This window comes from Triturus cristatus, chromosome 8 (genome assembly GCF_964204655.1).
Source record: "Triturus cristatus chromosome 8, aTriCri1.1, whole genome shotgun sequence".
Lineage (NCBI taxonomy): Eukaryota > Metazoa > Chordata > Amphibia > Caudata > Salamandridae > Triturus > Triturus cristatus.
In genome coordinates, this window is record NC_140591.1 from 741125211 (window position 1) to 741150750 (window position 25540).

Below are 25540 nucleotides of genomic sequence, written 5' to 3' on the forward strand. Positions count from 1 at the left end.
TTAATCCATCAATGTATAGGCACAGTAAATAGCCACAGCTTCCAAGAGGAAGTCATTGGAATGGTCTGTAAAAGAGTCCGCCATCCAGTCTAGTAAGGCAAATTAACATACATGTTCTTCAACAAGTGGGGCCTCCAGCACAATCAGAGGACAACTGGCGTGTTCTTCAAGATAACTTCTTTCCAGGAAGTCATATGCAGCCGTACCGATGTCCCAATTCCCTAGGACTCCATGTGCCATAATCCTGACGCCAGAACAGTCCAACTCATGAGCCACTAAGGGACTCATTAGTTGATCATAATCCGGGGCAGGAGACACCGAGTTTGACAAGCACAAATCCAGAGCCCATTCGAATGGACAATCTAGGCAATGAAAAACAGGCTGTACGCATGTAAAGTAGGAAAACCGGAAGAACAATCCATAGGCTATGCTCAATGCCAGTGGTAATGTTACATAGTATTCAAGCATCCGGTTACGAAGATGGAGCAGTCGGGACAGGCTGTCGTGTGATACAAATTGTGCAGCCATTGCGTAGTAAGCAGACCAACAACAGCACCCTAGCCACGAGGGCGAGAATCAACGGGAGACCGCCAAAGACGCTGGAAAAAATAGAATGAAAAAATGCCGGTATCACACCAAAAATAGTTTGGAAGGAGGTCACGAGGCCGGAGCCCGCAATTTTGAAAAATTTCATCTTGTTGAACTCTGCTTTCAAGGTTGGAATCAAAGGTCAGATGGACACATCCAGCCGCCCATGCGGGGGTGTAAACAGTACATTTTTACAGCAGACTACTCTCTGTGATACAGTCACTATGTAGGGAATTCCCACTAGCATTTTTATGCCAAAGAGCATCATGTGTGGGGTCCGCCCACCCAGAGACCTTCTAGGGAGATTATTAAGTGCACGTTGGACATTATACAAATGGGCTAACCAGTTCCGGCCAGTGCCTAAAACCCTAGCTGTCAAGGATTGCTTTAAGTCATGGTTCATTCGCTCCACCACACTATTACCCTCAGGTCGGTAGAGAGACGAAAATTTGACTTGGACCCCCACATTTTTCATGGCTTCTTTGTACGCCTTAGAGGCGAACGCAGGGCCCTGATCAGAATGAAAGGAACCACACGCAAAACTTCCCACAAAGACACGCAAATCCCTGATGACAGTACGGGCATCAGCACTCCTTTGTGGCCATACCCACAGAAAATGTGTGCACGAATCCACTTCAACTAAGATATACTTGTACGCAGTATCAGAGGAGAAAGGACCGCAGTGATCCAGATAAACACACCCAAGTGGTTTATTGGATATGTACAACTGAGTTTGTGGTGGACGCGCATCAGTTGAAGGTTTAATCTGCTGTCAAATGTCACAATCAAGAACATAAGTGAGAGCCTGTTTATATAACCCGCGCCACCAGTAACGTTGTTGTAACAGAGTAACAGTTGCTGCAATGCCAGCGTGGGCAGAGGCCATACCCTCGTGAGCTGCTGTTATCAAGGATGGTCTGCAGACCGCGTTGGGAATTAATCTGTCACCAACGTCGTTAATTCTCACTAATGGGACGTTATCAGGACTTAAGTGATAATGGTAAAGAGAAGGGAAACCTCTCGGGTAATTACTTCCTTTCTCTGTTGCAGCAATAGCTGCCAAGATGTCATCATCGATCTTACTTTTGGATCTTGTAACTGCTGCTACTAGATATGTCGCCACTGCTGTTTTCGCTGCTTCGTCAGCTAAGCTGTTGCCGACAGCGTGGACACCCACTCGCTGGTGCCCAAGAGTGTGAATTACATTCCCGAGAGGCAGATGTTCTTTAAGTTCTGCCACTCGAACCCAAAGCATTTTATGCTTAATTGTGCTACCTTTGGAATCACGATATTCATTTTGCGACCAAAAGAATAGATTGTCGTTGAAGGACTGAACACAGTAAAATGAGTCACTGACTATAAGAGTAGTGACTCGAGGATCAGCAAACTCCAGTGCAAGCACTAGAGCATGGAGCTCCGCCAACTGTGCGGTACAATCACCCAATGACTGCGTATGCACGACATCAGATTGGAATTCACCATTTACGAAAGTACCCGCCACAATTGCGCAGGCCGCTGAATAGGCATTCTTCGATCCAGTCGCCGGTTGCGCCGAACCGTCAGTGTAAATGACACAATGGTAATCTTCGAGCAGGAGCAAAGACAGAGGAGCAGGATGAACACATTCATACTGTAAATACTCCTGAGTCTGTAATGATGCATCACAGATATAGGAGACATCGGGCGATGTCAAGGAAGTGGCCCATTGTATCCAACGTGGATGCAAAGCTTTAGAATTGGGTACACTTGCTTTCGTCACTGCCTCTAGGGCAGGATATGGTGTGACAACCAACATGCGTTTTCCTTGCGACAGCGCTCGTTCTTCAAGAATCGCCATTTGCACTGCTGTTAAAACTTTCTCGACCAAGGAAAAGCGCAGTTCAGCTGAAGTGTACAGGTGTGATTTGTATGCAATGGGGACGGTATTGCCCTCATTGAACGTCAAGTACGTGAAACCCACTGCGCCAGGCACAATTCTTATTACCAGGTTAGTGCGGTTATCACGCGTCAGTAAGTATTTTGAAGCAAGAAGATCAGCTTGCAAAGATTGCAAAATAGCTGAATGCTCTGGCAGCCAGCTGGATTTGGAAAAAGTAGGTTGAACCAAGGCATACATCGGCTTGATACGCTGGGCATAATCGGGAATGTACGTATGACCGAAATTCAGAAAGTCCAGCAAAGACTGTAATTTTGTCAGTGTTGTTGAAGCACGCAAGCATGCGCACTTCTCCAGAAAGTGAGGAGCTAATCCTCGACCCTCATTGTTGAGCTCGTAGCCCAAAAACAACACTATATACTCTGCAATGTGAGACTTCGCAAAGTTGAATTTGTAACCGAAGTCTGCAAACATAACAATGATACGATCAACGCGACACAGATGCGGCCACAACTCGTCGTCTGTGAGATAGATATCATCAACATACGAGTACGCATCAGGGTCAATGCTCTCTAACAGAGAGACAACACATGCGGCAAAGACGCCAGGGCTGTTTTTATAGCCCATGGCTAATCTCCTAAACTGTTTTTGTTTGCCGCCAGAAGTAAACGCTGTCCACTGACTACTAATAGAGTACAGGGTATGGCTGTAAAAGCCATTGAAAATGTCACGTGGTTTTAAACCTTTTTCTCACGAGACTATCGACGAGAGCAGAACTGTGGGTATTCTGTACCGCGCATGTCCGGCAATGACAGTTTAAATGCCGGTAATCCAAAACTAGGCGGTACGACCCATCAGGCTTCGTCACAGTGAATAAAGGATTATTCATTGGTGACACACATGTTTTAATAACACCCTGATATTCCAATTGTTCAAGGATGTCTGCGACGTGAGATCTAGCTTCACGACGCATGGGATATTGGGGCTGTGGCTGGGGCATAGACCGTAATGGAATCTCATGGCTGGGGGACAATTTATCCCAGCCCACTTGAGTACGATACAAAGCCGGAGCATGCACCTGAGCCCACTCCTCTGCAAACTTTTTAGCGTGTTCCTTTGGCACTGTGTGCGCAAAGGAAGGGAGGATTACCTCCTCCCCTCTAGGAGCATCTAAAATGAAAGCTGGGGGGCAGTCTGCCTCTGCTAAAAGAATGTCATAGGAAGAGGTCAGATTATCCCAAAAAATCCCTTGGATAGTACGTTGTATGTCACCTTCAATTAAGAGGACTATATCATATAGTCTATCAGGGGAAGCCACTCTAGTGTCAGCAGTTTCTACAGTAATGAACGTGTCAGTTGCAGTCGCCTCCAGATATGGACGCAGTGCTTGCCGCACTATTGTAACCTCCTCTGTGCTGTCGAGCAGCGTTAGTGCCCATGTCAGGTTCCGAATCTGCGTTCTCACTATCTGTGGCATATCTCGCTGTTAGTGCAGCAACTTTCTTCTTCTGAAACTGGGGACGTGCAAACTCGTCTTGCTTGCCTTTACCGTCAGCCTGACAGGGTTGCTCACGTCCTTGTTGGGCACCCCGACCCTTGCCACGTTCTCCGCCACCAGACTGTGAGGCCGATGTTTCCTGTGAAGAATGAGGAGAGCGTTGTTCAGGAACCTGAAATCTATCAGGTGACCTAATACTAGTGCGATCGCGCAAATCGTATGTGCATTCACTAGTTGGCTGTACGGGAGACGCAGGACGAGACCCCTGTTTCTGTTGCTGCTTTCCCTGTTTCTTTGTCCGCCAATTCTGCTTTGGAAAAGTCGGATGATCGTCTTTAACAGGCGAGCTCACCTTAGTTTGTTGTATCAAGTCAGGAATGACTATAGTCGATTTAACCCCTAAACTACTGCGGCCAATAGTTCTATAAGCCTCCGCAATAATTTTAGGCAACTCTTTGGGCTTATCGAGTTCATCGACGCGGGTTAAGCCATTAGCCACTTGGAATTGTACCGCATCTCCCTTGAGATTACCAAGGACAAGAGAGGCAACTACGTCGAACCTTCCGACAAGCCGCATTCCCAACTCTACAGCCGCCTCCGGACCGTGATTATCTTGAACATGTTTAATTACGGAGGGAAGCACAGCCATAGACGGAGTGCCAAAGCACTTCGAGTAGACCGCGGCAAAAACCTTACCCCAGTTGTCACAATCGGACACTTCTGGGACTAAGTCTTTCGGCAAACTAATGGTGAGGATTCTGTGTTTCTCCATAGCGGTAGTGTGGAAAAACTGCTTCCAGTTGGTCAAATTTCTCGGCAAGCCAATAAGGCAAATCATCCTTATTCTGGGGGCGCTTGCCCATCACTGAATCAACTATGACGGGGCTAATAACAACCGCAGGGTGACCAGCTGGTAGTCCCGCAACAGCAGGTGCCCCCACCTGCACGTTGCGCGAAACGTATTGTACTAAAGCTCTATATACTGTAATAAGGGCTGCATGGAGTGTATGCAGTTCATCCACCGCAATAGTCAAATAGCGGGGGTGAGGAGTAAATCCGGCTAGCACCGGCCATGTGGCCCCTGGAATTGACAAAGGTCCTAACCTAGCCAGTGCAACCACATGGGGAAGGGTGCCATTAAACCAAATGCTATGCTGCCAGGCTGAAAGGGGAATCTCCAGCATCCTATATGGCGTATAATTTGCTGGGACCCATGTGTGAGTATACGAGTGAAACGTGTTATCATCCGCATTCACTGCCGGCAGCGTCACAAAAGAGTAAAACAACTGGTAAGGGTGGGACGCGTTCGCACTCACCACAAAAATTATGGCCATTCCATCGTCCGGTACCCCATACTACGTCAAATGACGCCGCAAAGGCGTACAACTATGTGCTGCAATTTCAACCGCCATAAGGAGACAGAGAAGAACAACAATGGATTTTACAGTAGCACAAGGGTTCAGCAATATAAGAAAACCTTTTTAATTAAGAAGCTTGAAAGAACCTATTAGGCAACCAACAGGTAGGTAAAATCCGTCACTCACGTTATCCGGAAACAAGAGTGAGGGTGTCGTGGACTAATATAACCACTACTAAGGCGTTTCAAATCAAAAGACCAAACGTTAGGTGCGCCATGTTGCAAGGATTCTGCTCATGCACAGAACGATGCACAGGAAACCCGGACCTCATTGAATTGTGGTGTCCCAAAAACTCACCTCAGAACCCAGAACCCCTATCTGACCAGCATCAGTGTCCCATTCGTTATCCGTATTTTATCGGAGGTCCCAATGTATAGACAACCCAGAACAAGTGGCTTAGAGTACTCTCAGGAATGGTGGGAATCAGAAATACCTGTTAATTATTATTCTCATATCAGTCCACAACAAGAGTAATCAGAGACACGATAAAGTTTGAAAAGTTTATTTTAAAAACTACGTGTCCTAAGATGCAGTACTTTGGCTAACACAAGCAAACAAATGATTAGAATTAAAACCATCAGCATTGTTACAATACCATAGAAAATGAAAGGAGAGATCATATTACAAATGACAGTGGCATACAGCCACCTTCCTTTCGCTAGTAAACTAATATTATTAGACTAATAGAAGGTCTCTAGGTTTGAATGGGGAACCCCATACCGTAAAGATCAGCTTAGTTGAATCACATCACAGGATCAGCTTTGCTCTGCTCCTGGGAAAGCTCTTCTCCAGAAAGTGTGTGTAAGACATGCAGACTGCAATATTAAAGGCTCTCGACTTTCAGATATTTGGCAGCTGTGTGCGTGTTATGGCTAAATAGTGGGCCGATCAACCTGAACTCAAAAACATGCATTGTCTGGCAACCCAGACTGTTTCTTTATACAATGTTTAGACCAAGGTCGCAGCTCACGTCTAGGGATGTGAACAACAGACAGTTCTCATGTGAAGAAAAGGCGAGCAAGCAATTTTCAAAAAATAACATGTATCTGCAGTGTCGTGTGCAAAAGCAGCAAAAGTTGCAAGATGGCTTTCTACATCTAACGCGCTTTTTCTAACACAGCAATGTATGTATCTAAATCTCAGCCCTCACTACAACATTTTTTGATGCCAGGGCTCTTTCAGGAATCTACCGTGTTTCCACAGTGAGTACATGTCTACCCCTCTAGAAGGGTGGGATCATACTCCCACACCAGTTACTGGTGTGGGGGTATGATTCCAAAGCGTTTGACACCAAACACGACATGTTTTGATGCAGTCATCCCAGAGTTAGCATTTACCACAAGGTTATAATGCACTTAAGAGTATATGGTTAAACCGCATCCACAAACAGCCACAGAGAATAGACTCTGAGGACTGCAGAGGGGCCCTGCTTAGGCAGAGGCACCCCCTCACATGGAAACCAAGCACCCTGCCCTCGGGATTGATTGGGCCTGCCTTAGGGGTGACTGATAGGTTTATATGTGTGTGTATGGTGAGATATAGGGAACCTATATCTCAGTGAGGAGTGCTAACACTACCTCACCCAGGCTGCAGTAGCAGGCCTGTGGTGTCAGATTTAGCCTGCTTCCCAGGGGTGGCATAATACATGCTTCAACCGCTGATAGGCCTGTGAAGTACCTATGCCCTTGGTACCTAAAGTACCATATACTAGTGGCGCATAAGGCACCACAGTATCGAATCACTAGTGCATCTAATATGCACTCCAAGTTGTTTAGAGAGAACAGAGAGGCTGGGGCCCTGATTAGCAGGGTCCCAGCCAGACTATAGCCAGAAACCAGTGTATACATCAGACAAAAAGTGGGGGCAACATAAGTGCAGATCCTACTCTCATACACATAGGAATCGCAAAAATCACAGGGATGGTGGCCTGCTGAGATCAGCGGACCACGATGTCTGTGATTGCTTTTAAATAAAGCAATCATTTTTCTGTTGTAAAGCAGCCCGTTTTCCTTAAAGGAAAACGAGATGCTTTACAAAAAGAAAAATGAAAAGTTTTCTTTTTCATTTTTTAAGAGCAGGCAGTGGTCTGTAGGACATACAAACATTCACAAAGAGCAGACAGTGGTCTGTAGGACATACAAACATTCACAAAGGGGAAGGGGTCCCTTGGGGCCCCTTCCTATTTGCGAATGTCTTACCACCTACTTCAAGTAGGTGGTAATATGCAAATTTTTTGCGACCGCTTTGACAAAACACTCATGCATACTGTTAGGATTCGCTATTTGGAAGTTGCACCCTAAACACGCCCCTTCCAAATAGGGAATCGCAAACCCATTTTGGGATTTGGTAACAGGTTACCAAATCGCAAAATTGGATTTGATGCATAGAAAAAAGCATTTTCTGTGATCGCAAATGGGCCAATTCTGCTAATCGACCCGTTTGCGAGGAGAAAACGCTTAATGCATCTTGCCCTAAGTTTTTTAATTAATTGAATGTGTTTAAGTTTATATATTAATTTTATGGATTAGTATTGTTTGAATAACTGCTATTAATTTTTTTTAAAATAGTTTGCCATTTTAAGTGATTTAGAATGTTTTATTTCATTGTTAATAGTAATTTAGAGTGTTGTATTGGGTTGTTGGGTTTGTGGGGGTTAGGATGGGAAGGTAATCAAGTAATAATTAATTATTCAATCTTTAATAATTTTTAAGTACCTATGGGATTGTAATTTATTATGTATATTATGTAATATTGATTTAATATACTTACATTTTAGGTGCGAGTTGCTACATTTGTAGGAGAACAGGCTGAGAAGTTAATTAGATAATAATTAATGATTTTGTATTTAATAGTTTATTAATTAACTACATTGTGTAACAAATATTGTTTCTGCTATATTATATTTTAGGTGTGGACTGCTGGGTTTGTATGGGTATAGGGTGAGAAGTTGATCAAGTAATAATTATTTAGCAATTAATTATTGATGTATTACTAATCATTTAATTGATTATTAATTATGTTAATTGTGGCATAATTATATACTTTGTTATATTTTAGGTGTGAGCGTCTATGTTTGTAGGGGTATAGGGTGGGACGTTAATTTAGTAATAAGATATTATTAATTATTTCATAATTTTTCATTAAATATTTAAGTACTTATTAATTATGTAACTTATGTAATAACTATATTTTTTTATTATAGTTTAGGTGTGTGCTGCTGCATTTCTATGTGTGTAGAATGGAAAGTTTAATAAGTAATACTGCAGTAACTATTATTTATTAATGTATTATTAATGATTTAATTGCTGATTAATTATGTAATTGTGTGTAATAACTTTATATTTTAGGCGTGGGCTGTTGGGTTTGTAGGGATATAAGGTTGGAAGTTATTTAATTAATAATTAACAAGTAATTTATTATTAATTATTCAATTCAGAATTCCATAATACTGATATATTTCAGTTATATTTTAGTTGTGTGTTGCTATGTTTGTAGGGGTATAGGGAGGGACAATAATTAAGCAGTAATTAATTAGCAAATAATTGATTTTAATGAATGCATTAATTATCAATTATGTGAATTGTTCTATAGTTATTTATTTTAGCTATATTTTGAGTGTAGGCTGCTAGGTTTGCATGGGCATAGTGTGGGAAGTTGATTAAGTAATAAATAAATAGAAATTTGCATTTTTGTGAGGGGTTCGTTAGTAACGTTCATACTAAGAGCTTTAAATTTGTTCAAAATTAATAGGATTATTAAAAAATGTACTGTGTCAAAAGTGAAGTACTTTCCCTACGGTTGCATAGACTGGAGTCGTAATAGTACAATTTAACCCCTCCACAGTCCAATGCTGTCCCTACTATAGCACAGACTAGACTGAGAATAGTAACTTTAAACTCCTCCAACTGTCCAACACTCTACCTACTGTTACACAGACTAGAGTGGGAATAGTAAATGTTACCCCTCCGAAGTCTATTCCTTTTCCCTACTGTTGCACAGACTGGAGTGGGAATCGAAAATGTAACTCTTCCAAAGTCCAATGCTTTCCCTACTATTGCACAGACTGGAGTGAGAATATTGTATCTACCCCCTCCAAAGTCCAACAATTTCCCTACTGTTGCACAGACTGGAGTGGGAATAGTAAATCTTACTGCTCCGAAGTCCAACGCTTTCCCCATTGTTGCATAGGCTGGAGTGGGAGTAGTCAATTTAACCCTTCGAAGTTCAATGCTTTTACTACTGTTGGAAGACTGAAGTGGAAATAGTAAATATTACTCCTCCGAAGTCCAAGGCTTTCCCTAATGTTGTAGAAACTAGAGTGTGAATAGTAAATGTAGCCTCTCTGAACTTCAACGCTTTCTCTACTATTTCACAAACCAGAGGTGAAATAGTAAATCTTACCTCTCCTATGTCCAATACTTTACTACTGTTGACCTGTTTGGACTGAAAATAGTAAATGTAATCCCTCTGAAAGCCTACGCTTTCACTACTGTTGCATAAACAGGAGTGGGAAAAGTATATCTATTATTCCCAGACTCCAATACCTTTCCTAATATTGGTTAAATATATCTATTATTATTATTATTATTATGATTATCATTTGTTTATATACATCGTTTTTATTTTTTATAATATTTTTAGTAAATCTCTCTTTTGGACTTAAAATATTTTTAGAATTGATTTGTTTGGTAATTTATTTGATGTTTTGCAGTATATTTGTTAATATTTTTTATGTTTCATATATGTATTTATTTATGTATGTATGTATGTGTATATATATATATATATTTATTTTTTTTCACTGAAAAAAACACAGGTTTCAGGGACGTTAGGCTGACATTTCACTCATACAAAACCAGCGAAATTTGGACCGTTATAGTTAGCTGAGCTAACTATAACTCGCGCACCCGCAATGCACTGCTAATGATGTCACATATTACATCACTCGTGACATGGTCAGTGACATCATGCATGACATCACTGATGACATCTCAAATGACATCACGGATGACATCATCCAGTGACCGAGTGTTTCTAAAAAGTTTAGGAATGTTATTTATATATATACTCCAAGATGTATTGAAGAATGGGTAGGTATATAAGTGTCTGAATGGATGACTTAGTGGGTGCGTGACTGACTGTACAAGTGAGGGATGGCACGTGTCTTAGTGAATGCATGGGTTAATGACTAATCCGTGTGAATGTCTGTATCAGTCTGTCAATTGTGTGTAAGTGGCTGCATGAGTTGGTGAGTAGCACATGAGTGTCTGTATGGGTTGATGATTGGTTGTCTGTGTACCTGTAGGGGTGCCCGAGTGTCTGTGTGGGTGGATGAGGGGTGTGATTTCCTGCATGGATCTGTGAGTGGGTGATTCACTGGTTCGATGGGTTCATAAGTGCATTTGCAAGGGGCTGTATGGGTGAGTGAGTTTGCGTATGGCTGTGTTCGTGAGTGATTGGACATCTCAGTGATATATGTGTGAATAACTACATATGTAGGCAGTATATGTAAGTGTTGGAGAATATATCTATGACTATATGTGAGAGTAAGGATTGTGAGAGTGACTGTATGGATGAGTGTGTGCTTGTGTCAGTGATTGTAAAAGAGAGTAAGTATGTGTTGGTATCTGTATGAATAAGTGAGGTGGTGTGTGCATAACTGTATAGGTGAGTAAATGGCAATGTGATTGATTATTTGCATGCCTGACTAGGTGTTTGAGTAACTCTATGGGTGAGCGGCAGTGTGCGAGTGTCTGTATGGGTATATGATTTCATATATCAGTAGCTGTAGAGATGAGTGACTGCATGAAGGAGTGACTGTATGGGTGAGTGAGTGGATGGGTGTACACCTATGAATCAGTGAGTGGGTATGTACTGACTGGTATTGGTGTGTCTATGGTTTCGAGACTGTTAGTCTGTATTTTAGAGTGGGTGTATCAAAGGTTATATTATGGTGTGAAGAGGTGCATCAGATATTAAGTGGATGATGTCATCAGAGATGTAATTTTCCAGTGAATTTCTAAGGTTTTTTAAATGCAAATTTCTAACTATTCCTACATAGGTAGGACATGTGCAGAAAGAGGAAGAAAGGCGCAAAAAGAATCAAGAGAAGTGAAAAAAGAGGAAGAGAGGTGCAGAAAGAGAAAGAAAGGTGCAGAAGAAGCAAGAAAAATGCAGAAAGAGGCAACAGAAGTCCAGAAAGAGGAAGAAAGGTGCAAAAAGAAGCAAGAGATGTGAAGAAAGAACCAACAGAGGTGTATAAAGAGGTCTACTTCGATTGTACCTTTCAACAGACGTATACAAAGTAGCCTAATCACTAACCTTCTCCCAACATGTATTAAACCTCACTTTTCTCTTGAAGGTTCACTATTAATCGACTGCTCAGAATGTTAGGCCTACCAAATATAAAACAGCAACCCTAAGCATATCACTGTTGTAAGTCAGACCAAGTATGTGAAGGTATGCATGCGTGTCTCTGCTTTTACCTAGTGACATGTTACATAAAAATAAACATACAAATACTTGAACACCTGTGTTTCAAACAGCATACTCTGTAAATATGTGTACAAAAAGGGGTATGTATTTCATTCTGCTCATAATACAGGGCACATGGGTATTCAATAATATATTTGAGGGGCTCTGATTAGATTGGACCACCTATAGGAGAAGTTACACGCTTTGTAAGCTACCATCTTCAGATGCATAACACATGTGAGAATACATATTCAAGTAGACATATACCTTAGTCACAAGAGCACGCAGACCTTTAAACTTGACAGCTTTCACTCCCCATTTGAGTACAGAAAAAGGATAGAGAAGCTCAGAAAAAAACAAGAGAGTTGCAGAGATAGGCAAATGATGTGTAGGAAGAGAGTACAGGGGTGCAGACAGAGGCAAGAGAGGTGCAGGAAGAGGGAAGAGTGGTTCAGAAACAGGTAAGAGGCTTACAGAAATGTGCAAGAGAGGTGCAGAAAGAAGCAAGAGCAGTGCAGAAAGAACCAACAGTTGTGCAGAAAGAGGCAAGAGGGGTGCAGAAAGAGCCAAGAGAAGTGCAGAAAGAAGCGGAAGAGATGAAGAAAGAGGCAAGAGGGGTAGAGACAGAGGAAATAAGGGTGCAGAAAGAAGGAAGAGGGTGCAGAAAGAGGCAAGAGGGGGCAAAAATGAACAAGAGAGGTGCACAAAGAACCAAAAGAGTAGAGAAAGGGGCAGGAGGGGTACAGAAAGAGGCAAGAGAAGTGCAGAAACAGGGAAGAGAGATGCAGGAAAAGGTAACAGGGGTACATAAAGAGGCAAGAGAGGTTCAGTAAGAGGGAAGATGGGTGTATAAAGAGGCAAGAGGGATGCAGAAAGAAGAGAGGTGCAGAAAGAAAGAGGAGAAGTAAAGAAAGAAACAACAGAGGTGCAGAAGGAGGCACAAGGGGTACAGAAAGAGGCAAGAGGATGCAAAAATTTACAAGAGAGGTGCAGAAAGAAGCAAGAGCAGTGCGGAAAGAACCAACAGAGGCACAGAAACAGACAAGAAATGTGCAGAAAGAGACAAATGAGGTGCATAAAGAAGCAAGAGCAGTGCAGAAATAAGCAACCAAGGTGGAGAAGGAGGCAAGAGGGGTGCAGAAAGAGGCAAGTGGTGTGCAGAAACTTGCAAGGGAGGTCCATAAGGAAGCAAGAGCAGTGTAGAAAGAACCAACAGAGGTGCAGATACAGACCAGAGGGGTGCAGAAAGAGGCAAGAGACATGCACAAGTAAGCAACAGAGGTACAGAAGGAAGCAAGAGAACTGCAGAAAGAAGCAAGAGAGTTGCAGAAACAGGGACGAGAGGTGCAGAAAAGGGGAACAGGGGTGCAGAAAGAGGCAAGAGAGGTACAGAGAGAGGGAAGAGGGTTCAGAAAGATGCAAAAGGGGTGCAAAAAGTAGCAAGAGAGGTGCAGAAAGAAGCAAGAGAAGTGAAGAAAGAAGCAACAGATTTGGAGAAAGCGGCAAGAGGGGTGCAAAAAGAGGCAAGAGAAGTACAGAAAGAAGCAACAGAGGTGCAGAAGGAGGCAAGAGAAGTGGAAAAAGAGGCTAGAGAGTTACAGAGACAGGCAAAAGAGGTGCATAAAGAAGCAAAAGCAGTGCAGAAAGAACCAACAGAAGTACCGAAGGAGGCAAGAGTGATGCAGAAATTTGCCAGAGAGGTGCATAAAGAAGCAAGAGCAGTACAGTAAGAAACAACAGTGGTGCAGAAGGAGGCAAGAGAGGTGTGGAAAGAGGCAAGAGAGGTGCAGATAGAAACAAAAGAGGTGCAGAAAGAAGCAAGAGAAGTGCAGAACAAGCAACAGAGGTGCTGAAAGAGGTAAGAGGGGTACAGAAAGAGGCAATAGAAGTACAGAAAGATGCAACAGAGGTGCAGAAAGAGCAAAAGAGAAGTACAAAAAGAGGCAAGAGAGTTGCGGGAAAGGCAAAAGAGGTATTGAAAGAGGGAGCAGGGGTACAGACAGAGGCAAGAGAGGTGCAGAAAGAAGGAAGAGTAAACAAAGAGGCAAAAGGGGTGCAGACCTTTGCAAGAGGGGTCAGAAAGAAGCAAGAGCAGCGCAGAAAGAACCAACAGAGGTGCAGAAAGAGACAAGAGGGATGCAGAAGAGGCAAGAGAAGTACAGAAAGAAGCAACAGAGGAGCAGAAAGAGGCAAGAGGGTTAGAGAAAGAAGCAAGAGAGTTGCAGAAACAGGCAAAGGAGGTGAAGAAAAAGGCTAGAAGGGTACAGAAAGAAGCAAGAGAGGCACAGAAAGATGCAAGAGAGGTGCACAAAGGGGGCAGAAGGGTGTAGAAAGAGGCAAGAGCAGTGCAGAAAGAAGGAAGAAGGCAGAAGAAAGAGGCAAGAGGGATGCAGAAAGGAGCAACAGAGGTACAGAAAGAGGCAAGAGAAGTGCAGAAAGAGTCAAGAGAGTTATAGAAACAGGCTAAAGAGGTGCAGAAAGAGGGAACAGAGATGCAGACAGAGGCAAGAGAGGTGGAGAAATGTGTAAGAGAGGTGCAGAAAGAAGCAACAGCAGTGCAAAAAGAACCAACAGAGGTGCAGAATGAGGAAAAAGGGGTTCAGAAAAAGGCAAGAGGTGTACAGACATTTGCAAGAGAGGTGCAGAAAGAGGCAAGAGTAATGCAGAAATTTACAAGAGAGGTGCAGGGAAGCAAGAGCAGTGCGAAAGAACCAAAAGAGGCACAGAAACAGACAAGAGATTTGCAGAAACAGACAAAAGAGGTGCACAAAGAAGCAACCGAGATACAGAAGGAGGCAAGAGGGGTGCAGAAAGAGGCACGAGGTGTGCAGAAACCTGCAAGGGAGGTCCATAAAGAAGCAAGAGCAGTGCAGAAAGAACCAACAGAGGTGCAGATACAGACCAGAGGGGTGCAGAAAGAGGCAAGAGACATGCACAAAGAAACAACAGACATGCAGAAGGAGGCAAGAGAACTGCAGAAAGAAGCAAGAGAGTTGCAGAAATAGGGATGAGAGATGCAGAAAAGGGGAACAGGGGTGCAGAAAGAGGCAAGAGAGGTACAGAGAGAGGGAAGAGGGTCCAGAAAGATGCAAGAGGAGTGCAGAAAGTAGCAAGAGAGGTACAGAAAGAAGCAAGAGAAGTGCAGAAAGAAGCAACAGAGGTGGAAAAAGCGGCAAGAGGGGTGCAAAAAGAGGCAATAGAAGTACAGAAAGAAGCAACAGAGGTGCAGAAGGAGGCAAGAGAAGTGGAGAAAGAGGCTAGAGAGTTGCAGAGACAGGCACAAGAGGTGCAGAAAGAAGCAAAAGCAGTGCAGAAAGAACCAACAGAAATACAGAAAGTGGCGAGAGTGATGCAGAAATTTGCCAGAGAGGTAGATAAAGAAGCAAGAGCAGTACAGAAAGAAACAACAGTGGTGCAGAAGGAGGCAAGAGAGGTGTGGAAAGAGGCAAGAGAGGTGCAGAACGAATCAAAAGAGGTGAAAAAAGTGGCAAAAGAGATGTAGAAAGAGGCAAGAGAGGTGCAGAAAGAAGCAAGAGAAGTGCAGAACAAGCAACAGAGGTGCTGAAAGAGGTGAGAGGGGCAGAAAGAGGCAATAGAAGTACAAAAAGAGGCAAGAGAGTTGTAGAAGAGTATAGAAAGGCAAAAGAGGTATAGAAAGAGGGAGCAGGAGTGCAGACAGAGGCAAGAGAGATGCAGAAAGAAGGAAGAAGAGTAAAGAAAGAGGCAAAAGGGGTGCAGCATTTTGCAAGAGGGGTGCAGAAAAAAGCAAGAGCAGTGCAGAATGAACCAACAGAGGTGCAGAAAGAGGCAAGAGGGATGCAGAAGAGGCAAGTGAAATGCAGAAAGAAGGAACAGAGGAGCAGAAAGAGGCAAGAGGGTTACAGAAAGAAGCAAGAGAGTTGCAGACACAGGCAAAAGAGGTACAGAAAGAGGCAAGAAGGGTACAGAAAGAGGTAAGAGAGGCACAGAAAGACACAAGAGAGGTGCACAAAGGGGACAGAAGGGCGCATAAAGAGGCAAGAGTGATGCAGAAAGAAGGAAGAAGGCTGAAGAAGCAACGGAGGTACAGAAAGAGGCAAGAGAAGTGCAGAAAGAGGCAAGAGAGTTGTAGAAACAGGCTAAAGAGGTGCAGAAAGAAGGAACAAAAGTGCAGACACAGGCAAGAGAGGTGGAGAAATGTGTAAGAGAGGTACGGAAAGAAGCAAGAGCAGTGCAAAAAGAATCAACAGAGGTGCAGAAGGAGGAAAAAGAGGTGTGGAAAAAGGCAAGAGGTGTACAGAAATTTGCAAGAGAGGTGCAGAAACAGACAAGAGGGGTGCAAAAAGAACCAACAGAGGTGCAGAAGGAGGAAAAAGGGGTTCGGAAAAAGGCAAGAGGTGTACAGACATTTGCAAGAGAGGTGCAGAAACAGACAACAGGGGTGCAAAAAGAGGCAAGAGAAGTGCAGAAGGAAGCAACAGAGGTGCAAAAAGAGGCAAGAAGGGTACAGAAACAAGCAAAAGAAGTGCAGAAAGAAGCAAAAGAGGTGCAGAAAGAGGCAAGAGGAGTGGAAAAAGAGGCAAGAAAAGTACAGAAAGAGGCAAGAGCGGTGCAGAAAGAAACAAAAGAGGTGCAGAAAGAGGCAATAGCAGTGCAGAAAGTTGCAACAGAGGTGCAGAAAGAGCAAAAGAGAAGTACAAAAAGAGGCAAGAGAGTTGTAGAAACAGGCAAAAGAGGTATAGAAAGAGGGAGCAGGGGTACAGACAGAGACAAGAGAGGTGCAGAAATAGGGAAGAAGAGCACAGAAAGAGACAAAAGTGGTGCAGCATTTTGCAAGAGAGGTATAGAAAGAAGCAAGAGCAATGCAGAAAGAACCAACAGAGGTGCATAAAGAGGCAAGAGGGATGCAGAAGAGGCAAGAGAACTACATAAAGAAGCAACAGAGGTGCAGAAAGAGGCAAGAGGGTTACACAAAGAAGCAAGAGAGGTGCAGAAACAGACAGGTGCAGATAAAGGCAAGAGAGGGGCAGAAAGACGCAGGAGAGGTACACAAAGGTAGAAGAAGGGTGCAGAAAGAGGCAAGAGGGGTGCAGAAAGAAGCAACAGAGGTACAGAAAGAGGCAAGTGAAGTGCAGAAAGAGGCAAGAGAGTTGTAGAAACAGGCTAAAGAGGAGCAGAAAGAGGGAATAGGGGCGCAGACAGAGGCAACAGATGTACAGAAAGAGGGAAGAAGAGTGAAGAAAGAGGCAAGCGGGGTGGAGAATGAAGCACTAGAGGTGTAGAAAGAAGCAACAGAGGTGCAGAAGGAGGCAAGAGAAGTGCAGAAAGAGGCAAGAGAAGTGCAGAAAGAAGCAACAGAGGAGTAAAAAGAGGCAAGAAAAGTTCGGAAAGAGGCAAGAGAGTTGCAGAAACAGGCAAAAGATGCGCAGAAAGAGGGAACAGGGGTGCAGACAGATGCAACAGAGATGCAGAAAGAGAGAAGAGGGGTACAGAACATGGCAAGAGAGATGCAAAAGGAGACAAGAGAACTGTAAAAAGAGGCAAGAGAGTTGCAGAAACAGTCAAGAGATGTGCTGAAAGAGGGAACAGGGGTGCAGAAAGAGCAAGAGAGGTGCAGATAGAGGGAAGAGGGGTGTAGAAACAGGCAACTGAGGTGCAGGAAGTGGGAAGATGGGTGCAAAAAGAGGCAAGAGAGATGCAGAAAGAAGTAAGAGGGGTGCAGAAAGAGACAAGAGCGGTGCATATAGAAGCAACAGAGGTCAGAAAGAGGCAAGAGAGGTACAGAAACAGGCAAGAGAAGTGCAGAAAGAGGCAAGCGAAGTGCTACAAGAAGCAACAAAGGTGCAGAAAGAAGCAAGAGAAGTGGAAAAAGAGGCAAGAAAGGTGCAGAAAGAGGCAAGAGAGGTGCAGAAAGAAACAAAAGAGGTATGGAAAGAGGCAAAAGAGGTGCAGAAAGAGGCAAGAGGGGTGCAGAAGGAAGCAACAGAGGTGCCAAAAGTGGCAAGAGGGGTGTAGAAACAAGCAAAATAAATGCAGAAAGAAGCAAAAGAGGTAGAGAAAGAGGCGAGAGGAGTGCAAAAAGATGCAAGAAATGTGAAGAAAGAGGCAAGAGAGGTGCAGAAAGAATTAAAAGAGGTGTAGAAAGAAGTGCAGAAAGAAGAAAGAGGGGTGCAGAAAGAATCAAGAGAAGTGCAGAACAAGCAACAGAGGTGCAGAAAGAGGTAAGAGAGGTGCAGAAAGATGCAACAGAGGGAAGAAGAGCACAGAAAGAGACAAAAGTGGTGCAGCATTTTGCAAGAGAGGTATAGAAAGAAGCAAGAGCAATGCAGAAAGAACCAACAGAGGTGCATAAAGAGGCAAGAGGGATGCAGAAGAGGCAAGAGAACTACATAAAGAAGCAACAGAGGTGCAGACAGAGGTAAGAGGGTTACACAAAGAAGCAAGAGAGGTGCAGAAACAGACAAAAGAGGTGCAGATAAAGGCAAGAGAGGCGCAGAAAGACGCAAGAGAGGTGCACGAATGGGGAAGAAGGGTGCAGAAAGAGGCAAGAGGGGTGCAGAAAGAAGCAACAGAGGTACAGAAAGAGGCAAGAGAAGTGCAGAAAGAGAAAAGAGAGTTGTAGAAACAGGTTAAAGAGGAGCATAAAGAGGGAATAGGGGTGCAGACAGAGGCAAGAGAGGTACAGAAAGAGGGAAGAGGGTGAAGAAAGAGGCAAGAGGGGTGGAGAATGAAGCACTAGAAGTGCAGAAAGAAGCAACAGAGGTGTAGAAGGAGGCAAGAGAAGTGTAGAAAGAGGCAAGAGGGGTACAGAAATTTGCAAGAGAGGTGCAGAAAGAATCAAGAGCAGTGCAGATAGAAAGAACAGAATTGCAGAAGGAGGCAAGAGGGGTACAGAAAGAGGCAAGAGGGGTGCAGAAACAAGCAAATGAAGTGCAGAAAGAAGCAAAAGAGCTGCAGAAAGAAGCAAGAGGAGTGCAGAAAGAGGCAAGAGAAGTGCAGAAGGATGCAACAGAGGTGTAAAAAGAGGCAAGAAAAGTGCAGAAAGAGGCAAGAGAGTTGCAGAAACAGGCGAAAGAGATGCAGAAAGAGGGAACAGGGGTGCAGACAGATGCAACAGAGGTGCAGAAAGAAAGAAGAGGGGTACAGAACGTGGCAAGAGAACTGCAAAAAGAGGGAAGAGAGTTGCATAAACAGTCAAGAGATGTGCAGAAAGAGGGAATAGGGGTGCAGCAAGAGAGGTGCAGAAAGAGGGAAGAGAGGTGTAGAAACAGGCAAGGGAGGTGCAGGAAGTGGGAAGATGGGTGCAAAAAGAGGCAAGAGAGATGCAGAAAGTGGTAAGAGGGGTGCAGAAAGACGCAAGAGGGGTGCATATAGAAGCAACAGAGGTCAGAAAGAGGCAAGAGAGGTGCAGAAACAGGCAAGAGAAGTGCAGAAAGAGGCAAGAGAAGTGCTGCGAGAAGCAACAAAGGTGCAGAAAGAAGCAAGAGAAGTGATAAAATAGACAAGTGAGTTGTAGAAAAAACGAGAGGTGCAGAACAAAAGCAAGAGAAGTTCAGAAAGCGGCAAGTAAGGTACAGAAAAAGGCAAGAGAGGTGCAGAAAGAGGCAAGAGAGGTGTAAAAAGCCCCAAGTGATCTGCAGAAACAGACAAGAGGGGTGCAGAAAGTTGCAAGAGTAGTGCATAAAAAAGCAACAGAGGTGCAAAAGGAGGCAAAGAGAACAAGGAAACTACAATAAATAATCACTGCTCGGAAACATACTCCTCCACCACAAGGTAAAGAGTTCATGTGCAAAGGGATTTGGAGGATAAGCTGATGGAAGCTCATGTTAATCAGGCTCTCACCGACCATCTCACCCGAGCTAACATTCTGGACGACACCCAGAATGGGTTCCGGGCTGAGCACAGGACGGAGACTGCCCTTCTCGCCATGGTTGAACATCTGCGTTCGGTGCTGGATCAGGGACAGACGGCGGCGCTAGTGTTGTTAGATCTGAGCGCCGCCTTCGATACGGTCTCGCACCGTATCCTTCTGCACCGCTTGGAAGAGATTGGCGTGATGGGGTCGGCCCTTCAGTGGTTCCGTTCCTTTCTCGACGATCGGTCTTTTTGCGTTGCTACACCTCCTTATCAGTCCAAATTCCATCCTCTGGACTTGGGGGTGCCGCAGGGATCCTCACTGAGTCCCACCTTATTTAATCTTTACGTGAGACCGCTGGCTGATGTCGTCAAACAATGGGGCATGTATATGGTCTCATATGCTGACGACACTCAGCTGGCGGTTACTATCAGTGGGGATGCCGATGTGGACGCCCCCAAGTTCCAGAACGGACTGAGGGAGGTGGCTAGCTGGATGACTGCCAACTGTCTCCAGTTTAACGCTAAGAAGACCGAGGTTATGATCGTTGGGAAGGGTAGGGATCTCTGGGGTGACAGATGGTGGCCGCCGGAACTTGGTGTGGCTCCAACTCCGGTTATGGAGTTGAGAAATCTGGGAGTGTGATTGGACTCTACTCTCAGCTTTGTGGGGCACACCAAGAAAACCGCAGCATGCTGTTTTGGAGTCCTTCGGGGCTTAAGGCCTGTCCTTAAGTTTTTTGACCCCCCTAGCAGGCAGATGGTGGTCCAGGCAACAGTTTTATCTCGCCTGGACTATGCCAGTTCGCTTCTGATAGGGAGTAATCAGGCAGAAATTGTTCGTCTTCAGCGCGTTCAAAATGCCGCTGCTAGAGCCATTGTCGGCTTGCCTAGGTCATGCTCGGCTTCCAGCACTCTTCGAGCATTACATTGGCTGCCGATTAAGTCGAGAATCCATTTTAAAGTTTTATGTCTGGCTTTTAAAATTTTGAAGGGATCTGCCCCTCAGATTCTTTCGAATCTCTTGTCCGGATATGTACCGACCCGCTCGTTAAGATCTTCGGGTCAAGCGCTTGCAGTAGTCCCGAGGTTCAAGCTTTGCCGAGTTGGTGGGCGCTCTTTCCGGATAAAAGCTGCAGCGCTTTGGAATTCGCTTCCACTTGAGCTCCGCGCAATCGATGATCTTCTGTTGTTTTGGAAATCATTAAAAACTTTTTTGTTTTAATTGCTCCCCCTGTCTCCGTTCTGTGTTAGTATCTGTTGTGTTATACCTTGTCGCGCGCCAGGACGCCCCTTAGCTGGGGCAGCTGTGCGCGTTATAAATACTATTAACATAACATAACATAACATAACAGGATAACATCACAATCCTTACACCTGAATATTCATCCCGTGTAAGTTCTGATATACTAAATAGGGCTAACATTCTACAAATTCTCCAACACATCCCAGAGTTATCATCCACCACGAGAGAAGATTTAACTCAAGTCCAATTCATGGTTTTGAGCAGCAACACAAAAAGAGAGTTGACAATATTAACATGGAAAAACAACATGATAGTCCAAATGATCATGAAAGAAAAGGACCAATTTGCAAAATGGGGGATCAGCGTATATAAACCAGAAGAGGAAAAATACCCATACATGCTAGGCGGTGGACCCAACAACAAAAATACACATATGCCAAGAAAGTCCATTTTAAAGAGGGACAAACCAAGCTTCTGGTCCTACATCATACCCCAATTTAAGAATACACCTTTCGCCTAACTCCAATGCAACAGGGCGCAAAATTGCTGAAAGAGGAAAAACCGATTGTGAGAAGTTGGCCTGGCATATGCTGGTCACTAGTTAAAGTGGCCACCTTGCACCAGTCCAATTCGACTCTTATGGTAGATAGGTTTAAGACAACCTTTTAAAGAAGGCTATCCTAGTGGTAGCTGTGGAGAGCAGCCCTCAGGCTAAGTCTCAGATGAATGTAAAGCAGCTTGTTTTACCTTCTAATCTCTTGAATTACCAAATGAAAAGACACCACACAGGTATATATATAAAATATATATGTATTTATTACTAGACACACTCTACTAATCTCTTTATGAGATTAGAAGTCAGGAACACATGCACAAATCAATGTTTCACAACCAATTAAGCACTTATGTGGCTGGGGCCCTAGGGGCGTACCAGACCATATACTAAAAAAGAGGTATAAGAAGAATGACTTGAGAAAGGTCTTCAGAAGCGCTGGGGCCTCACGAATCCACCCAAGGCAGGTAAGTAAAGGGAGACGCATGCAGTGTGAGAACACAGCCGCGGATCCCAATAGACTTCAATGGAGCATGTCGCGGTTGTAATTTTTAAGTTTTAGGGTACTTCGGTAGAGTCTACAAGCAAGTCACTAACAGGGTAAGTAGTTCTAGAGCCAACACACACAGGAGCACTGGAGTGCACGAGTTACCTCACCCAGGGAAGCCGGGTGCATAGGTGTCTTTTGGTGTCGGGTTGCGGCGTCATTTTCAATGGGAGCCAAAGAAGACTTACTGCTTGTGAAGACAGGAGGAGTGTCCGGTGGAATCCCAGGATGGATTCTGAAGAAAGAAGACCTTGCCAGTGACCCGGGCCCAGGAAGATGGATGCCCACAGTCTTCGGGTGATTTCAGGTGATCACGGTTGTCTTGACTCCTCAGCCTCGAGGTCCAGGAGGCATTGATGATGACCAGGAGCTGGATTCGGAGTGTCCCACGAAGTCTGCAGCTTACTGAGGTGTTGGCAACCGGATTGGAGCCAACAAGCCTTGGCAACAGCAAGTCTCGTGGAAAGTGAAGAAAGTCAGCGGTGCAGACCAGCAAGGTCTGAGGGACTCACCCAGTAAGGGTAAGTCAGGGCAGGCCTGGAACAACTAGGGGAGCCCTTTGGTTTTGTAGAAAAGTCTTCAGGGGACCCACAAGCCAGCCGGCAAGGGATCGCGAAGACGCCTCGGGAGGATTCGCTTCACAGGAGCCCATGGTCACTCGGGACGAGGTATTGTATTGTATTGTATTGTATAGGCTTCTTGTATAGCGCAGCTGTCACCCAACGGGTATCCTGTCGCTTAGAGACCATGATGGATTAGGTCAATGAGAACCGGCTGAACTATTAATCAGGTGTATTACTTCCTATTCCTTGCAAATGGCCAGGTCTTGAGACTCTTCCTGAAACCTATCAGGGAGTCTGCTTGTCTGATGTTTTGAGGTAACTCATTCCAGAGACATGATGCTGCTGTACCAAAGGTCCTACTTCCCATCCTGGCCACCTTGACTCTGTCAGTAGATACCAGGCTTTGACTAGTTGATCGAAGAAGTCTTTTGGGCTTGTACCAGGAGAATCTCTCTTGCAGGGCTATCGGGCCTATGTTATGTAGTGCTCTATATACCATGCATAGAGACTTGAAACTGATTCTGTCTCTGATGGGCAGCCAGTGGAGGTCCCTCAGGGCCAGTGTAGCAGGGGAGCTACGCTGTCTATTAAGAGCTAGTTTGGCTGCCATGGACTGGACTCTTTGCAGCCCCTGCAAGATGTATTGGGGGGCACCCAAATACAGGGAGTTGCAATAGTCCAGTCTACTCAGGATTATGCTTCTAACCACCAGGGGTCTAGCCTCGCTGAGTAGAAGAGGTAGAATCTGCCGAAGAGCTCTTAGCAGGACGAAGCAGATGCTGATTGTTTTATTGGCCTGAGATTGCATCTGAAGGTTCTCATCCACCATAACACCCAGGTTGCGAACTGTTTTTGTTGCCACTAGGGGATCGTCCTCCGGCCTAAGCCTGAACTCACACGATAGGGGTTTAGACATTCTTACTGCAGAGTAGTACAGCAGCTCTGTCTTCCCCCCATTGAACTGCGAGGATTTAGCCTTCAGCCAATCCGAGACTTGGCACATACAATCCTGGAAGGTGTCCATAGACACCGCGTGCTTCCCTTCCGGGGAAAACACCAGTTGGGTGTCATCGGCATAATTGACCAGGTCGATCCCATGAGATTTTATAATGGGGATCAGAGGGCGTAGATAGACATTCAAGAGGATTGGACTTATTGCCGAGCCCTGCGGCACTCCATAGCGGACCGGAGACCTGAGGGAGGCGAATGGCGCCATGGTTACCACCTGTTGTCTATTCGACAAATAGGATTGCAACCATTTCAGGACACAGCCCTTCACCCCCAGTCTCTCCAGCCTTGCTATGAGTACCGCATGGCTAACTGTGTCGAATGCGGCCTATATATCCAGTAACACCAACACCGAGGAGTCACCGTTGTCAACTCGCATTCGTAACTTGTCCAACACAGTTGTCAAAGCGGTTTCCGTTCCATGACCAGGCCGAAATCCAAACTGGTTCCTGTCCAATAGATGGTTTTCTTCAAGATAACATGACAGGGACTTGCTAACCATCTTTTCCAAGATCTTAATGGTGAACGGCAAGAGGGAAATGGGTCGAAAGTTGGATGGTATTGCTGGGTCCAGGGATGGCTTCTTCAGCAGGAGGGTTACCACTGCCTGCTTCCAGCCCTCATGGACTACTCCTTCACTCAAGGATTGGCAGCATATTTGTCGCAACCATGGGAATAGGTCAGGACCATACTCCTTCCAGATCTTGTGAGGAAGAAGGATCAAGGGGTGATCCAGAGGATACCTCCTGGGTGATGTTGTTAAAGAGCTCTTCAGTAAGGGGTTGAAAGAGCTCGAGAGATATATCAGTCCGGGCTTCCTCGTCAAGTGAAAGGGTGCTAGTGATACCCTGATCAACCCCCCCCCCACAATTTTGGCGACCCCGTCGTCAAAGAAAGTGGTGATCTCATCACCTAGATTTTGTGAGGCCTGCACTTTATTAGCCAGCCATCCGGGGTTAGAAATGTCCCTCACGATATTAAAGAGAACCTTTGTACCATTGGATGCTTGTAAGATAGAGCTGGCATAAAATTGTGATTTGGCCCGATGATGGCCTGTTTATATTGCGCCTGTGCTAATTTGGTGATATAATTACTATAGCTACAGTAATTCTTTTCTACTGAATCACCTGGGTTAAAAAGGGTCTGTTTTGGGAAGAGAGGGTCTGGGCTGTCTTTTGGCAGTTTCACCCAGTCTCTCCCCCACCGATAGGTAGTTTGATCTTTCCAATTCATTATGGCCTTAGGTATGGTAATCCTAAATTGTATAAGGGAGTGATCGGTCCAGCTTAGAGGCGATATGTTAAGCACTTCTGTCTCGGACTGATTAGCAAACACAAGATCGAGCACATGACCTCCCTGGTGAGTTGGCTCTTGTATTGGCTGTTGTAGACCAAAATTCTCACAAGTTTGGCTCAGAGCTTGCAGGTGGTTCCCTAAGCTCCCGGTATCCCAAAGGTTAAAGTCACCTAGGAATAATAATCTAGAGTGTTTCAGAGCCAGGCAGCAATGGTGTCGAGTAATGCCTGGTAATGAGAGTCTAGGCCCGGGGGTCTATAACACACCAGGCCTGTCAACAGCCTTCCCTTTGGCTCTTGCAGTATAAAGCCCAAGAGCTCATATCCTGCAATCTCATTTATCTGCACAATTCCATCTCTCTTTAAAAATTATCCCAACCCCCCTCCTCTCCCTGTAGACTTTGGTTTATGGAAGATTTTATAGCCTGCTGGACACGCAAAACCAATCTCCACAGAGGAGTCCGAGTTAGTCCAAGTCTCTGTAATAAATAATACGTCTAGGTCCAAATCTTCCAACAAGCTGGAGATCTCTTGGTGGTGTTTTATCATAGACCTGCTATTAATCAGACCACACATTAAAACCATTTGGTGCCCCCCTGACCCCCCTTACCAATACTAAGTAGTGTCACCCTGGAATTACA

The 25540-nt window shown here is 44.8% G+C and overlaps 2 protein-coding genes across 3 annotated transcripts in view; both read right to left on the reverse strand.

The window, feature by feature from the left end:
* On the reverse strand, positions 1-23812 carry LOC146805000 (uncharacterized). The gene is made up of 3 exons (XM_085620660.1): positions 23303-23812; positions 1537-2716; positions 1-89 (listed from the first exon to the last, which is right to left on the reverse strand). Exons 1-3 carry the CDS (start codon positions 23810-23812, stop codon positions 1-3), a joined length of 1779 nt encoding a protein of 592 aa, XP_085476786.1.
* Positions 1-25540, reverse strand: part of LOC146804999 (arylsulfatase H-like) — a 641615-nt gene that overhangs the window by 263989 nt on the left and 352086 nt on the right. The window lies entirely within an intron of this gene.

Excerpts from the sequence above, each read along its gene's own strand:
- LOC146805000 (XM_085620660.1), bottom strand. The coding sequence starts at position 23,812 with ATGGCGCCATTCGCCTCCCTCAGGTCTCCGGTCCGCTATGGAGTGCCG. Across the intron at positions 2,717-23,302 it reads GCGAGGCTAGACCCCTGGTG|CGTATCAAGCCGATGTATGC; the intron begins GTTAGAAGCATA and ends GATTATGCCCAG. Across the intron at positions 90-1,536 it reads AGTGAGAATTAACGACGTTG|ACTGGATGGCGGACTCTTTT; the intron begins GTGACAGATTAA and ends TTGCCTTACTAG.